Source organism: Anopheles cruzii, chromosome 2 (assembly GCF_943734635.1).
Source record: "Anopheles cruzii chromosome 2, idAnoCruzAS_RS32_06, whole genome shotgun sequence".
Taxonomy (NCBI): domain Eukaryota; kingdom Metazoa; phylum Arthropoda; class Insecta; order Diptera; family Culicidae; genus Anopheles; species Anopheles cruzii.
Window position 1 is genome coordinate 12995794 of NC_069144.1, and position 16366 is coordinate 13012159.

At 51.1% G+C, this 16366-nt stretch overlaps 3 protein-coding genes across 3 annotated transcripts; 2 read left to right on the forward strand and 1 right to left on the reverse strand.

Moving 5' to 3' along the window:
• The first annotated feature begins 389 nt into the window (after window positions 1–389).
• On the forward strand, window positions 390–1774 carry LOC128277594 (adenosylhomocysteinase). The gene has a single exon (XM_053016074.1). It carries the CDS (start codon window positions 414–416, stop codon window positions 1710–1712), a length of 1299 nt encoding a protein of 432 aa, XP_052872034.1. The 5' UTR covers window positions 390–413; the 3' UTR covers window positions 1713–1774.
• A 126-nt stretch (window positions 1775–1900) lies between these two features.
• LOC128269133 (pantothenate kinase 3) lies at window positions 1901–12352 on the reverse strand. Its single transcript, XM_053006506.1, has 5 exons — window positions 12082–12352; window positions 4539–5010; window positions 4060–4359; window positions 3854–3989; window positions 1901–3783 (listed from the first exon to the last, which is right to left on the reverse strand). Exons 1-5 carry the CDS (start codon window positions 12125–12127, stop codon window positions 3592–3594), a joined length of 1146 nt encoding a protein of 381 aa, XP_052862466.1. The 5' UTR covers window positions 12128–12352; the 3' UTR covers window positions 1901–3591.
• A 697-nt stretch (window positions 12353–13049) lies between these two features.
• LOC128277849 (aarF domain-containing kinase 1) lies at window positions 13050–15745 on the forward strand. The gene is made up of 3 exons (XM_053016428.1): window positions 13050–13405; window positions 13605–14833; window positions 14904–15745. The coding sequence occupies exons 2-3, from the start codon at window positions 13619–13621 to the stop codon at window positions 15243–15245; spliced, it is 1557 nt and encodes a 518-aa protein (XP_052872388.1). The 5' UTR covers window positions 13050–13405; window positions 13605–13618; the 3' UTR covers window positions 15246–15745.
• The last annotated feature ends 621 nt before the right edge of the window (window positions 15746–16366 follow it).

Sequence of the window (16366 nt, forward strand, 5' to 3'; positions counted from 1 at the left end):
GTATCGCAGCGCGATGATCGAACAACCCCCTCCCGGTTGCGGTTACGGGAAAGAATCCGAAGGAATGCCAGCCACCAATGGTAAATTTCGTTACATTACATTACATGCTTCAGCAAAGTGCGCTGAAAAACACTTGGCAGCATTACTACTCCGCTGGCAGAGGTTTGAAGCTCGAAAATACTATGTAAATTAACCGAATTACGAAATGCCATCCGAAAGACAGCGAAAGATGCATAAATTGACCAACGGTCGCTGATTAATCTGCTGTGCGTTTGTGTTCTGCGCACCCCGAAACCCGGCACACGGCCACTCACTGTGTTTATTTACTTTTTTTGGGAACAATTTGACATTTCGAGAGCATCATTCTCGTTCCTCGTGGTTTGCAAAACGTGGTCCCCGAAAGTTTCTATAATATGGCAAAGCCTCAGTATAAAGTGGCCGACATCGCGTTGGCGGAGTTTGGGCGCAAGGAGATTATTTTGGCCGAAAACGAAATGCCGGGCCTGATGGCATGCCGGCAAAAGTACGGCCCATCCAAGGTGCTGAAGGGGGCCCGCATCGCCGGTTGCCTTCACATGACGATCCAGACGGCAGTCCTGATCGAAACGCTTCTGGAGCTGGGTGCCGAGGTGCAGTGGAGTAGTTGCAACATTTTCAGCACCCAGGATCACGCGGCCGCCGCCATGGCCAAAGCGGGCGTCCCGGTGTACGCGTGGAAGGGCGAAACGGATGAGGAGTATATGTGGTGCATCCGGCAGACTCTCGTCTTTCCGGACGGCAAACCGCTGAACATGATCCTGGACGATGGCGGCGATCTGACGAATCTGGTGCACACCGAGCATGCCGATCTGCTGAAGGACATCCGCGGGCTGAGCGAAGAAACGACAACCGGCGTCCACAACCTGTACAAAATGTTCCGCGAGGGCCGTCTCGGCATGCCGGCGATCAACGTGAACGATTCCGTGACGAAGAGTAAGTTCGACAATCTGTACGGCTGCCGGGAGTCGCTTCTGGACGGCATCAAGCGGGCGACGGATGTGATGATCGCCGGTAAGGTGTGCGTCGTGGCCGGGTACGGCGACGTGGGCAAGGGCTGCGCTCAGGCCCTGCGTGGCTCGGGTGGACGCGTGCTGGTGACGGAAATCGATCCGATCAACGCGCTCCAGGCGGCGATGGAAGGCTACGAGGTGACGACGATGGAAGACGCAAGCAAAGAGGCGCAGATCTTCGTCACGACGACCGGCTGCACCGACATCATAATGGGCGAGCACTTTCTCAACATGAAGGACGACTCGATCGTGTGCAACATTGGCCATTTTGATTGCGAAGTGAACGTGTCTTGGTTGGAGCAGAATGCGAAGGAAAAGGTCAACATCAAGCCTCAGGTCGATCGCTATCGTCTTGCGAACGGCAACCACATCATTCTGTTGGCCGAGGGACGGCTGGTGAACCTGGGTTGCGCCATGGGACACTCAAGCTTCGTCATGTCCAACTCGTTCACGAACCAAGTGCTGGCCCAAATCGAACTGTGGACGAATCGTGAAAAGTACGCCGTGGGTGTGCACGTCCTGCCAAAAAAGCTGGACGAAGAAGTGGCCGCCCTTCATCTGGATAAGCTTGGCGTAAAGCTCACCAAACTCACTGGCCGGCAGGCGGAGTACCTGAACCTGCCGGTGGAAGGACCGTACAAACCGGACCACTATCGCTACTAAAACTCAAGAAGTGCCACAAGAAGAAGCAAATAAAGCAAAGCTATTGCCAGAATCTTAGTTGGTCGCGGACACTCTTGTTGCGCGAACAACCACAATTCAAACGTTGGGGTCATTTCTCAATTTAGTTTTAAAGAAGAAAGAATGGAGTCCATACCACATCGTAACACGCTTTGCACACACGCGCTGTGTATATTCTGGTTTTGCTTTTATTCAACGGGGTAAAGCAATAGCGGAAATAGTTGTTTAGCAACGATCGAATGCGATCAAAAAATGTCTTTTCCATTTTACTCGCCCTCTTTCTGGTTTCGCTTTGATTGCAATAACTGTTATCTACTCCAGTGGGATGCCGATCTGCGTTATTGGTTTTAAAGATTTGTAGCTTGATTGGCGAATACTTCGGCGCAGATCCAGAACCAGTCGACCGAAGGCTCTTCACTAGTCGGGGTTTAAACCACCCCAGGTTCCTTACGATTGAAACGAACGCCAAGTAAACGCAAACTTCGACAGATAATCTAGTCGGACGACAAACCAAGCAACATTTTGGGAACGGGAGCGCTGCACTGTTCAATCAACCGGATGTGTTTGTGCCTGTCGAGCGACTCTAACACTATTCTTACCTACGAAACGAGACTAAGCCAAAGGAAAAACAACGAGCCCAACGAGTGTGTGGGATTGTAACTGAACGATCGTTTTAAAACCTATCCAAACAGCTTTGGTAGAGGGAGAGAAAAAGGTTGGTTCTCTTTCTGGCGGGGCGAGCGAGTGCGATTGTTTCAAGACCTTTAAGGACCATAAAAGCCAAAACACACCGCCGACGTAAATTTTGGAAAGCTAATTTCGGAACGTCAAAACGCGTTTTCTTGTATGGGATTGTATGGGACACTTCACACAATTGCTTTCCAAAATTTCCGCTTGCGGTGTGTTTTGGGCTTAAGAATCCGTCACCGATCACGTCCGCTCGCTCCGATTGAATCTCACTCCCGCGCATAGTTTGCGTTCGATTTTTCTTGATGCACTTAAAATACTAGATATCGGTCATGGGGGCTGCACACATGCTCGTCCATTCCACTGCAACTTCCACACGAAACCACCAGCTCTTCAACACTTTTTCGTTCCTTCGCACCGTGCACTGGTCCACTGACTGAGGCAATCCTTAATCCTAGTGCGTTCCATTCGAATCTTGTCACGGTCCACCAAACAGCAATGTCTTCTTGCTTGGCCACGATTTTCAATCGCGATCGCTGAATTTAAAATTATTACATTCTTGGCGTGTGGTTTAAAGAGACAAACGGAAATCGAGAAAAGCGAACCATTGATGAATGGGAAAATAAAGCAAAGAACGAAAATAACTCGTTGCAATAACACTAACGTAACTGAACGTGGTCTGCCCTCCAGTTGCTCTTAGCTCCTATAGGTATTACCCTTCCGTGTTACATTCCCTGCACTAACGCAACCTGCTAATTGATGATGGAAAATAATATTAATTAATAAAAAAAACAATGCCAACGAAACTGGGGGGCCACACGGAGCGAAACGAAAACATAACGTAACAAAATCGATAAGCATGTGTCAATATAATAAAAATTTATAGTAAAATTTAGAAAAACTTCACAAATAAGAACTTACATTATCCTTACGTTTGTCAACAAACGCTCATTGTTACGTGTTACGTGTTATGTTTTACAGGGTCCGCTGAGCCACAAAGCTTTAGACACATGATTATCGTTTAAGTGTCAAATTTTGTTATGTTACGTTATTGTTATGCACCGTCCGGCCCCCCAGAAACCGTTGACCGATATGCGCCCTGCTCTTTTCTGCTCTCTCTCTCTTGGTCTAATCACTCAATGAATCCTTTCCTCTCCGTAGACATCATCACTCCCTAGGTAAGTAGATCACTGATTTGTGCATTCAATTCCCCGTTGAACTGCAGAAGGCAACCGACGGCACCAAAGTACCCTTCGTGCTCGAGGAACAGCGCTTTCAGGGTGCCCTTCGACCAGTAGTCCATCGCGTACGCCAGCAGCTTCATCGAGATCGGATTGACGCGCAGAAAGTTCCCGACAAACACGACCTACACAAGGAAAGGGCAATTATGCAATTAATCCTCTTTTTTCCAACGATCAGTTGCGTTCCCCATTTACCTTCTCTATCTTCTCATTGCTGGCGCACATGCGCGCGATCGAACCAATGTTATTCGTGATCGTCACCAGTGTGGAATGGGCCAGATCTTCCTTGCTGACACTGTTCCGCCGTTCCTGTAGGTGCATTTGGCCGAAGCTGGAAGGGAGAAAGAAAAATCGATCAGAAACCTTCTGGCCATTCGTGGCGAAAAAACGAATGCGCTTACCTCGACGCCACCAGATCACCGGGAAGCCCGAACCGTTCGTAGTCGCCACCGTAAATGTCTTTAACTAACTTATCTACCTTCTTATGATCCCCCTTCGTCGCCAGTTGTATTGCTTCTTCAAACGTTTCACAGCCAGTGAGCAAACAGCACAGGCCCAGGAATGTTCCACCGCCGAGGCTCGTACCGGAGATGCGCTTGTAGTTGTCGGGTCCGCGGACGGCCAGCACGGACACGCCGGAACCGACGTTTACCAGGATGAACGGATACGGTTGACTGAAGTCGAACTTCTTCTTCGTGCTACTAAAGGGTCCGAGAGAGAGAGAGCAGAGATCGAAACGAACCATTAGCTGCAATTCTTGACCGCAATTCACGAAATGCGGGTCGCGCTCGACGCCACTCGTTGCCTGTGAAGCTTGAAGTGGCCTTCACCTTGATTCTTATCTAAAAGTCGGAAACCATTGACCGTCCTGAAGGTGTACCTGATTTCGTTGGCGTTCTCCCAGTAGTAGCACTCGCACTTGTTGTGCGTCTCCGTGAACAGGATGCCCTTGATCAGTGCGTCCAGTTCATCGAACTTGGCCAGCTTCATGTTGACATGCCGCCGAAAGTCTTGCTCGAACTTGAAGGCTCCGCCACCGGTGGCACAGACCGTCGTCACCAGCTGCGCCATGCCCTTGGATTTGGCCAGCAGCAGAAAGCTCAGCATCTCGGAGGTGGGAAAGCGGATAAAGTGAAGCGACCCGCGTCGCCCCCGTATCACCACGTCGTCCATCTGCAGATGAATGTCCCGGTGGCCGGTTCGGCCGTAGGCGGAATTTTTAGTCAGGTACCGCCGAATGTTGCGCAGTATCGTCGCCTCCTGATCCAGCTCGCCGGGCGTGATGTCTTTCGGTTCAAAGTACACGAGCTTCGTGAGCGTGCCACCAATGTCCATGCCGAACCATGGCATCGCTGCAGACCGGAAACCGAGGAGCCGGGCCGGGAAAGAAAAGAGAAAAAGGGGGGGTCAATTTTGTTTGAAAATAAACGATTAGATTTGCTATCACTGTCTCGACTCGTTTGTTCGAAGGTTAATCAATTCCATTCTTTTCAACTTCGGCTGACCGACTGGGCACCGATAAATCATCGATCACGTGCCCGACTGCGTGGGGTTCATGGTCCACATGGTCCCCGATCGGCCCGATCCTAATCCTTGATTAGGTTATCGACACGGGCGCCGGGCGCGCTCGCACGTAACGGACGTCTTACACACGCCATGCTGCCCTGGCAAATGTCATTATCAGGGACTTGGTTGCAATGGTTCATCTTTTCAACCTTATCACGGCGGTCATGTCCAAGTCACCGCCAAGACTCGCGCTTAACCCCGATAACGACCCAATAATCAATAGCTGCTAAAAATACTCCACCGATCTTTGATTCTTGGAAACAGAAACAGGTATTCAGAGAAAGAGAGGCTGGTCCGATACCGAACATGAACCCAAACAAACATTCCGCGGTGCTGGATTCAACCCACGATCATCGCGTAGTAAACCGGTTATTCACGTGCTTGACCCCACAATCTGCCGATCACGACAACGCTTTCTTTTACGCGGCCGGCCGCGAGCCGGCTGTTTGCGGATTTTCAGCAAACAAACTAAAACTTCTAAACACTAACACTCGTCGCGCGCACGTGCAGCCGTACAGCTCCCAGGTTTGGACTCCGATCCCGGCACGTGGACACTTGGGGGCGATTGATACTTGTTTTCTAAATTATGTCTCGGGTAGCTATCATTAACTTGCCAAAACAGTGAAACATCTTTCGGGCCCGCGGTTCTCGTTTTGCCGACCCGGATGTTGAGGCGCGTCTTGGACTGTAGCAAATTGATACTAACTTAAACCCAACAACGTAAAACTGAAATGGAAAAAAATCTAACGACCCCCCGCAGACCAGTAGCAGGGTTCCCTTCAAACGATATTGGAACGATTCTTACACAGAGGGCCTTGGAGTGAATGTTCGCCGGGTGCGTCCTCCGAGCACGGCTGCGGTGACGGCGATGGTGATGGTGATGGTGATGGAATGTCGCGAGAATTGTCTTTGGTTGTGGGCGCCCTCTTGCGCTGCTTGCGACGCCGCGGGCGTCGTTTGTGGCCACCGCCAGCACTGTTACTGCTGGACGACAAGCTGGATAGAATCGAGGTGGTCGAAGAGCCGACCGATGACGCACCGGTCGACGAGCGATGCCGGAGTGATCGCGGGTGTGTGTGCCGGGATCCCTTGCCAGTTCGCTTCGGTTGCACTGTGGGGCTGCTGGCGCCGCTACCGCTGGCCGAGGAGCCCACTGGCCCTTGCTCGGTCGTGGGCGACATCTTGCGCCGGATCTTGCGATTACTGTGGAACGGCGACACGGCAACGGTCGTCGTGGAGGTGGTGCCGCTCAGAATCCAGCAGCGGATCGTACTAAAGGGCCCACCGGGCGGTACTGCAGCGACGTACGGAACCACGTCCAGCGAGTCCGGCTGGTCGCATTTGTACAGTGCTAGAGCCCGCTCTTTCCGCAGCCGGATGCCCTTCGCGATTGCAGCGTTCAGCGCCACCTGCGGATGATGTCGGGGAGTGCGCGGGGCACGCAAGAAGGCTTACATTATTCAGACGGCTCGAGCTAAACGAGGCCAACTCCCCTCGTTCTGACGGAAGCTTGTTTCCTTGCTTGGTGTTTCCGAATTAATTCACGTGGCCATCATCACACTGTGTGTCAACACAACCTTCACCGAATTCGAATTGTGGCCAAAGCGCAATGGCCAAAGTCACTATCAACCGTTACATTCAATGAACAGACCCCTATTACTCAACGGTTGGTCACCCTTTTGTTTTCTTAGGTGATTCGGGATGACACAATCTGAGTGATAATGCAATCTGAACGCAATCTGATGTTTGGCAATTGATTATAGCATTCCGGTCCGGTGCCGGTAACATTTGGGCAAGCGATCCTCGGTAAGAAACCACTCCAAACAAGTGAAACACGGGTCAACATTCATGCTGCTAGCCAAAATGCGTCATTATCACCACACATCATTACCGGCAATTAGTGTGGCGCTTCTTTTCCTTCTTCATTCACCACCATCGTCGTCGTGAGTCAGCGAAAAACATACACAATCAATTTGCGTAGGTTGGGCTATTTCTGTGGCTTGTTTGCAGCCTTAACCAGGTGCGAATTATTATGTATCGATCGGCAAAAGTTACCAAAGAGTGATCGTTCCAAGGCGATCTTCTTGGCCACCGACCACTTCCTAACTGTCCCTGAGCAGTCTCTAAATGCTTTTGGCAACATGCAGCACGATCAATTCCTGCACAATAATGAGTGCTAATTATCTTCTCGTTATCAACTCGTCGTGTTACCTCTCAACAAACGCAGCCAAACAAAATATTACTCCTGTACGCAGCCATTAATCGCAAACGCACGCAGCCAGTGACCAAAAAACAGGAAATAATGCAAAATGCTCTCTACCCTGCAGCGGCGTACGGCGTGATCTTGCTTGTGGTAAACAACACGACAGGAGAAACCTTCGATAATGACGCAGTTTAGGATAGAGGGGCAAGCGTTCAATTGCCACAAAAGCAACTGAGATTGTGGTAACAACACCAAAGCCTTAAAAAAAACGTGTTTCCGATTTCGTCGTATTTCGTATTTGCACTCCCGGAAACCGCGAGTCCACACGTCCTCCATGTTTAAAGGTATTGGGCCTCGCCGATCGACAACTTTAGTCAATTGCGACGTTCGCGCGCACTTCAATGAAGAGACAGCAGGGCTTGGCACACGCCAAGGTAAAGTGACGTAAATGACGTAGGATAGTTTTTGCATCTATCCGTTCTTTTTCTTGTTGGGATCCTCTGCCCATGGCGCACACACACACGACACCCAGCTACAAAAACCTTTCGCCCGAGTATTGACACTTTACATGCATTAATGTAAAGATATTCCAGCGGCAACGGGGGCGCGATCGCGGCGAGGCTTCCGTCACAATATCGAGGTTGTGTGGTTTTTGTTTTACCACCCAAATGCTACAAATGCCAACGCGAATGTGCCTTCGCGTTCAGCAGCGGTTTCGTTACCAGGTCCTCCTGTAACGATGAGAGGCCACCGGAGGTCAGAATGCGCCGTTACGTGGTGGTGGTGAGGTGGTAGTAATGGAAATGGAAATTAGTGGCGAGTTCAACTGGCCGCGATCGTATTCTAACCCCCTCGGCCGTTGGATTGCTACACCTGCTGCGTTTCTGGTCGTTTCTACGGAGAGGCAAAAGAGGAGATTGTGAGACAACCCCCCTAACTGTAACACTCGCCTCACGGGACACAAGAAAAGTAGGGACACAAATCGCGAACACACCTCCAGCACGTTTGCAAGTTGGTGGCATCGGTAAGAACAAGAAAACGATCCTCTGATCGTGCATCGCTTTTTATGCCGTGTCCCCGAGATAACCTTACTTTCTCGCTCTCTCTCTCTCTCACGATGAAAGTGATCAGACGTGCCGCCGCCGCCGCGGCAACTGGAGGCTGCAATCGGAAAGAAAGGAGCTATGTTTTGGCGGCTTCCAGAAGCGCGTCTCAAAGGTGAAGTCCGCGGTCACCTGACACGGGCGTGCTCGGTGCGAGTCCATTATCGGTTGGCTCACCATAAATCATACCTTCGGTACGATTCGTGTAGCGCGAGACGTGTATATGGATGGCATTCGGTTCGAAATCTAATCTACCAGCTGGCCAGCAGCGCGCTGGCCTGGCTTACATTCGCACTACCGTACCGCAGACCACCGTCCGCCTTGAACTGTTACTTAAGCGGCTGTCGGTCGGAACCACTGTGTACAAACAACAAGGAACAATTACGAAGCGCGTTCACTTCACCTTGATATGGCTGATGCACACAGCGAGAGTTCGGTAACTACTGCGCCGCGCAATCAACGGGCAAGATCAGGCCACCGGGCTCGGAAGATGCTTCCTCCAACCGGACAATGCGCTGGTAGACGTGTGCTGAAATGCACAAAAAACACCTCGGCCATTGCGTCCACTCCACGTGCAGTTAAACAATCGAACCCATCCGGACCGGGGTCGCATGACATCATCTTCTGTTGTGGCGCAGTAATGCGAGACATCAGAAACTCCCAAAATGTTCAGCAAAATCTCCACCACCCTGACCTTCTACGGGGTCACAGTTTAATTGACCCTTATTGCTTCCTTCCTCGTACTGGACTGCCACGCGATTTCTCACTTTTTATCACAGAACAGGAACTGCCCCACACGCACACACACACACGGTCCGACCAGAAGTGTGATGAACTGCTGAGAACACGCACCGCGATCGGCAAGCACCTTGAGAAAAGCGTGCTCCTTCGCACCGGTTCCGGGTACCCCGCACCCGGGGGTTAAAGGGCTCCTTAAAGGGCTTGACACACTTTTCCACCCGGTTCGGTCCACAGAAAACTGAACGCATCCGAGAAGGCACGGTGTGTGACACGATCACTCTTTGTGGCAACCTCGGCTGACATTCGATGACGTGTCATGTCGTGCGATACTGTGTGGCACCACCGCGCACTGACCCCGGCGCTTCCGGTTGCCGGGTCGGATGACCGGCTACTGACCACCCCTACGCATCCGGTTCGGGACAGTAAATTAACAAACCGGTTAACAATAGTGACCACCAGTTGCAATTGCGTGTCTTCCGCAATTGCGCGATGTGACCTACTCTCCTCAGCGCGTGTCCTTGCCGGCAGGCAAGGTGTGTCTTGTCCACGCACACCCCTTTCTGTCCCTGGCTGGAGAACTGGGCACAGTAGCGAGTTGCTGAATGATTTACTGCGCCCCGCAACACACCACGACACGATGCGCTCTATTTCTCGCACAGATCATTGAAAATTGAGCCCCAAGGCATGTGTGTGTGCGATTGGCCTTTGAACGCGAAAGTAATGGCCGTTGGCAACGCAAGACGTTGCGAGCGTGCGCGCGCGGCAAGTTGTTAAGCTATCATAAGCACCGCGGAGGGAGAGAGGTTTTTGCACCTCATGTGCGATGTGGCGCGCGCGGCGCACGCATAACAACAAGGAAACGGTCTGCCGCGCCAGACCAGACGCCCGTACGCACACTCGACGCGCACGGTCCAGGGTTGGAGTGGCAGAAAATAGCGCCAAAAGTGCTGTTACACAATCTCCAATCGGTGGGGAGGGTCACGAGCGCGGGTTTGTTGCCGGCTGGCCGCGGTGTGCAGATTTCACCGCCACACCCTGCGCTCCCTGCCGGAGTGCGTGGCTTTGGGTCGTCATCTTCGGTCGAAAACTTCCCATTAAATTCTTCACACAAACGTCGTAACACACCCGGCCGCCCCAGTGGTCGGGAAGAGCGTGGCACGTAAACAAGGAAAACTTGGCTCCACGTCAGAGAAATGGCGGAGTTTGGCCACACACTGTGATTGACACCTACGGTTGGACGATGACACAAAGCGGAACACGCGACGCGCAGATGAAATCACGGCCGCCACCGTCGCGCGTTTGGGATGATGATCCGGAATTATGCGAGTATCACGCCACACACTCGACGCGAGAGAGAGCGTTCGCGAATCGGTTCGCGGTTTGGTCCGGGCTGTCCACTTCTAACGGGTTGCGGCGATCATCTGATTATCACGCGACGACCCTTACGACGACCGACCGTGGCCACTGGAAACGCGACTAGTGAGATAGAAACGCGTGCAAGTGCGCTCTCGCGTCTGCGACGGCAACCGAACGATAGAAACTGACCGAGCGGATTCGTGGCCCCGAAGTAAACTCCCGAAGCGGCCCCGCGGACCGTTTGTGCGCTCGCGTAACGTGCGTTACGGGGCGTTATCGGAGCTAAATTATGTGCGTTCGATGAACACGCGCGCCGAATGATCGTTCGGCGATCGTATGTTTTCTCCTGCGAAGGTCGCGAGGTTCAGTGCGTTGGTACGACGGATTGTTATCCATTTTAAGCGCTGTTCTGTAACCTTTATTGATTGTTTCCGTAAGTTTGTAACTCAAAACGATTCTTGTGCCGGAATTGGTTTCATTCATAAACGAGAAAATTAGTTACCCACGCTGGTTGTGTTGCCATTTTAATTATTCAAAATCCACTCAAATCAAACCTCTGTCTCTAAATGTCCTATTATGCAGGCCGTTGATGGCCTCTTATCTTACCTATGAAGTGAACAAAGTGAAGTGTCGCGAACATGAAGTACGCCCAATAATTATCCGATCAGCATGAACTTCTACTTCAAAAAGGGAGCACAAAATTCAGTGAAAACATTACGATACAGGGGGCTCCCTGAAATGGCACAGTGATGCTGAAAGTAGGTCCCCCGCGGGGTCCCCAAGGCCGCCCAAGGGAACCTGGAGGCCGACAGTCAAGTGGTGGCGTGGAAGATAACGCCTTCTCCACGATAGCAACTGCCCCTCGGACCCAGTTCGAGTGCGAGGACACTGTGCAAACGGAATAATTTGTGTTGGTTTAGCTTATCGTGACAGGTGCGCAATCACTCTCCGGTGGCCAGTTTGATCAAACAGCAAATTTTGGTGAATTTTGCAACATACGAGCAGCTGCTCGGGGGCCGGGTTGAACTTTCTCCTTCTTAGTTCGGTGACGACGGCTATAAATCGGCCGGCGAGTTTTGATTAATTCTCCTTTCAATGACCGTTACACGATGGAACATAGTAATTGCGACAGTGCGATCCGTGCGCGGTGGCGATCATTTGCCACTCCGTTCGCTTCTTGGCGGAGCAATCGCGCAATTAGCCCCTTGAACCCGCGACTGGCCGCGTTCAGCAGAGCCAATGCCGTCGTCGCGTTTGCGGAGATTTAATCGATGTGCCTCACACGAAACCGAGCGGTGTGGTGTGGTGGCGAAAAAGTGCTGCATCATGAATCATGGGGCCACAATTAAAAATCATGCTCCGCGGTGCTCCACCACACCACCCGTGAACGAGCACAACCAAAGGGCTAAAAGTAATGATTTGCTTCCCGCCCTGCCCGCGAAACTTTCACTCACCTTTCCTTTTCTTCCTTTTGGAGCTGCCCTCGGTGGCGTTGTCCATGGCGGCGGCGTGAAGGCGACGGCAGACAGATGGCGGATGAGGTGTCTCGCAAGACAGTCCGAAAGAGGTTCCTTCAAGGATTCGACCGCAGCGGCCTCAGCATACTGGCAATCCGTTGCCTTTGCGGGAGAGGGCCGATGGCCAATGCGCGAAGTTTGTACCGAATCTGTTCGTTCACTTTGACCCGCCAAAGATGTTACAGGAGAGAGAAACGGTTCCCTACCAATTGTTGTCCGTTTCGATGCTACAGCAACACTGGTTGGTGAAGTGGCCAAACGGACGAGGAAAGGGTTGTGTTTCGCGGTCGGCCTATTTACGTCCACTCACCCACGTACACATACACACACGCCCAAACGGAACACTCTACGTAAACAAACAAATCCGGCAAACAAATCCGAACATTGGATGGAGATGGATCCAAGTAACCGTGTTGATGGAGAAACAGTGCTGTTCGGGAGGGCCTCGTTATCTTGACGTTATCTTGGCGACACGCCGCAGACGGATTGCCGTGTACCGTAACGATATCGTTTAACGATCGTAAAATCCCGATTGAAAACCGGTGCAAGCAGCGGGCAAGGCGCGACGTAACGAAGTTGTCGGACGAGCGACCAATGTGGCGGACGGTGGCGGGAGTACGCCCAAATCACACTCTACCCTGCGTACCGGAAAGGTGTGTCCGTTCGCTTCGTTGGCAAAAAATTGAACGTTCCACTGCGATTGTTGCTGAAACCTGCAATTTTCACTAAACACAACACGCAATCCAATCGCTTCCGAGACGACGAGAATCGTAGCTGGCGTTGACTGACAGTTACGGACAAACGTCAAAGCGCAGCTGTTTGCGGGGAAATATTTCGAGGCTGAATTATTTCAAACCCCTAGGTTCGTGGTCCGTCTGTGTACACAAACAAAACATCCGCGGACGGACAACGAAACAGAGGGGTGCTGGAGAAATATGCTGCTGGTGGAATGCGGATTCGGTGTTGGGTTTCGGGTTACGACGAATCACTAACCCGTTCGCACACACACACACATAGTGAGGCTAGCTAGCGCACAGGTGTGACCTCCCTCCCCACGTAACATTGTCTTCCAAACCGATCATTAGCTCGCTTTCACGCGCGTGAGTCGAATGTTCGCAGTTCCCGTTATCATCTTGCGCTAGCCGCGTGCGGTGCGTGCGTGTTAAGTGCTCCGTCACGAGGGTGGAGACCGAGGTTTTACCGAGGCCAATTTCATCAACCAAGACGCTGGCAGGATTTTCTCCGTAGCACCTTCATTTACGTAAGTTATGTTTACTTGTTTACCTTGCCCTTCGATCCGGACCTACCGTATGGTAGGATTCGATTTCGTCATCGTGGCTCATCGGTCAACTCGGGGTGGATCGCTTTCTCCGTAATTCCTATCACACCCGGACGCACCCACGACCGCAAACTCGTCACGAAATTAATTTTAATTTGCTCATTCGCTATGTTTCATTTAGCACACGCAGTGAAAATGTCCTTTCGACGCATCCTCAAGTATGGTATCGGCGGAAGTGCCATCCTCGGGACGGGTCTGAGTATGCACGCAAACGATTATGACCTCAACTCGGTCGGAATCGTGCGACTGGCACGGGCGGGGATGACCGTTTTCGACATTGCCACCACCTACAAAACGAACCTGTACAGTGGCACATGGCCAGACAAAAAAGCCTCCGAGTACCTGAAACTGAAGAGTGAAACGCACAGATTGGCGGCCGAAAAGTTGCTAGAACTATGTCGCACGAACCGCGGGGTTTACATCAAGGTTGGCCAACACATCGGCGCGCTTGAGTATCTGTTGCCGGCCGAGTACGTCACCACGATGAAAGTTCTGCACAGCAACGCTCCCCAGAACCCGGTCGAAGATCTGTACCGTGTGATTCGCCAGGATTTGCGCATCGAACCGAGTGAACTGTTCGATTCGTTCGATCCGGAACCGCTCGGTACAGCCTCGCTGGCCCAGGTCCACAGGGCAACGCTTAAAGATGGCCGTGAGGTGGCAGTGAAGGTCCAACACCCATATGTCAAAGGCAATTCAATCGTGGACATCAAAACGATGGAAGTGCTTGTGAAGCTGGTCGCGTGGACGTTTCCCGATTTTAAGTTTCAGTGGTTGGTGGACGAATCGAAGCGCAACCTGCCGGTAGAGCTGGACTTTGCCCACGAAGGCCGCAATGCGGAGAAGGTGCGCGAAATGTTCCGCCACTATCGGTGGCTGAAGATACCGGGCGTGATCTGGGAGTACACAACCTCCCGGGTGCTGATGATGGAGTATACGCCGGGCGGCCAGGTGAACGATATCGAGTACATTCAGCGGGAGCGGCTCGACCCTTACGATATCGCGAACAAGATCGGTCAGCTTTACTCGAATATGATTTTTGTGAACGGCTTCGTTCACAGCGATCCGCATCCGGGAAACATTCTGGTGCGGAAGGCGGAGGGAAACGGAGGGACTGAGATTGTGCTGCTCGACCATGGTCTGTACGCGGAGCTGACGGAAAAGTTCCGGTACAACTACTCGCAACTGTGGCTCAGCATTCTGCGTGTCGATCAACCGGCCATGAAGCGATACGCGCACGCGCTCGGCGTGGAGGGATCGATGTGGGGCCTGTTTGCTTGCATGGTGACGGGCCGACCCTGGAACTCGGTCATTCACGGCGTGGACAAAGTGAAACAAGACGATGAAGAGGTAGGGCGTAGAATACGGAACGGTTCACCGTGCTAGTGGTCATTAATATGCCTTTTCTCATTCCTTCCAGAAAGAAATGATGCAAAAAGAGGGAAAACTCGTTCTGCCACACATTTCCGACGTCCTGGAAAAGGTAGATCGGCAGATGCTGCTAGTGCTGAAAACAAACGACCTCATACGGGGCATCGAAACGACACTGCGCACCCAAAACCGAATGACGGCATTCTGGGTGATGTCAAAGTGCTGCGTCAAGAGTATAGGCGCACAAGAGTATCTGACCGCACCGGATACGTGGAGCAAGCTCGCGATCTGCCTGCGGGAACAGTGGTCCATACTGAAACTGAACCTGTATTACCTCTACCGGGGGATAGTCTCCTTACATTTACTCTCAACCCTCAAGATGATCCTCTAAGAAGATCACCTGGCAGGAGGCAGCAGGAAACGATCAAACGAAAAAACGTGGACAAAAAATCTACCGAAATACAGTCTCAGGAAGCTAAGCGGAGAGCAGCAGCCGACGCGGGCTGCTTCAATTTTGGGTGCTTAAGAGTAATTAGCGAATCGCGATAAAAAATGTATATTCTGCTAGCTTTATTACTTACCGTCTTCAGGGGATATAATGCTGCGCTTTGTACGTTTTTTTGTGGCGGTTATTTATGTTTTTACAGACATTTCTGTGTAGGAAGTTAAGCAGCTATGACGACAGACGGGCATTAGAAGGATTTCATCATATCGATCGGCTTTCGGCAATTGGTTTGCAACAGTTTGGTGGACGATCCGTAATTAAGTGAACAGATTGTTAGACACATTTTTTTGTTTCTCAACAGTGGGTTATTAGCTTACCGCAACCATAATTGTGTAAACGTGTGAAGAAAATAAAAGTTTATACACCCTCTTTTTCTGGAGGAACGAGATTAATTAAATTGGAAGTTTGGTTGCATTTTGCACATAATGATGTCAGCATACCTCTGGGAAGCGACGTCGAGATAATTAATGACATCAAACTTGTGGCCATGTTTCTAAATAAACGTAAAATTACTAAAGCATTCTGTTTAAACGGTTTTAGAGGAAACGGATACTAACTAGAGCAAAAACGCTTTGAGTAATGCTAGTACTGAGAAACTCTTTGAAACAGCCGTTAATGAATTATTGCGCACTAAATATTCAAAAGATTGTTGATGTTTGAAAACAAAATGGCACCATATTTCACCTAAAACCGCATCTTCCTGCTGTGAGGGAAAATGTTACCACATCTACCATACAGTAAATTGTTTGGTAGAAAACTATGCTGTTTGCTGTTTAAAAATGGTAAAATATGTTCTCTGTTTTAAAAACAATTTCAAACAATTGTTTCGCCTTCCGCTTGACAGCAGAATCACGAAGCGTCGCGTCGAAGCGTCAAACGCGTCGCAGCTCTTGCTGAACTGTCTAAGCGAAGCGCGAAAGCACCGCATCGTGAGAAGACGTTCGGAGTGAAGGCAGTTTGGAGTTTCGTCGCAGAAAACAAATAGTGTCCGACAATTTAGTGTACTA

Excerpts from the sequence above, each read along its gene's own strand:
- LOC128277594 (XM_053016074.1), top strand. The coding sequence starts at position 414 with ATGGCAAAGCCTCAGTATAAAGTGGCCGACATCGCGTTGGCGGAGTTT.
- LOC128269133 (XM_053006506.1), bottom strand. The coding sequence starts at position 12,127 with ATGGACAACGCCACCGAGGGCAGCTCCAAAAGGAAGAAAAGGAAAG. Across the intron at positions 3,990-4,059 it reads GGTGATCTGGTGGCGTCGAG|CTTCGGCCAAATGCACCTAC; the intron begins GTAAGCGCATTC and ends TCTCCCTTCCAG. Across the intron at positions 3,784-3,853 it reads GCAATGAGAAGATAGAGAAG|GTCGTGTTTGTCGGGAACTT; the intron begins GTAAATGGGGAA and ends TTCCTTGTGTAG.
- LOC128277849 (XM_053016428.1), top strand. The coding sequence starts at position 13,619 with ATGTCCTTTCGACGCATCCTCAAGTATGGTATCGGCGGAAGTGCCATC. Across the intron at positions 14,834-14,903 it reads TGAAACAAGACGATGAAGAG|AAAGAAATGATGCAAAAAGA; the intron begins GTAGGGCGTAGA and ends CATTCCTTCCAG.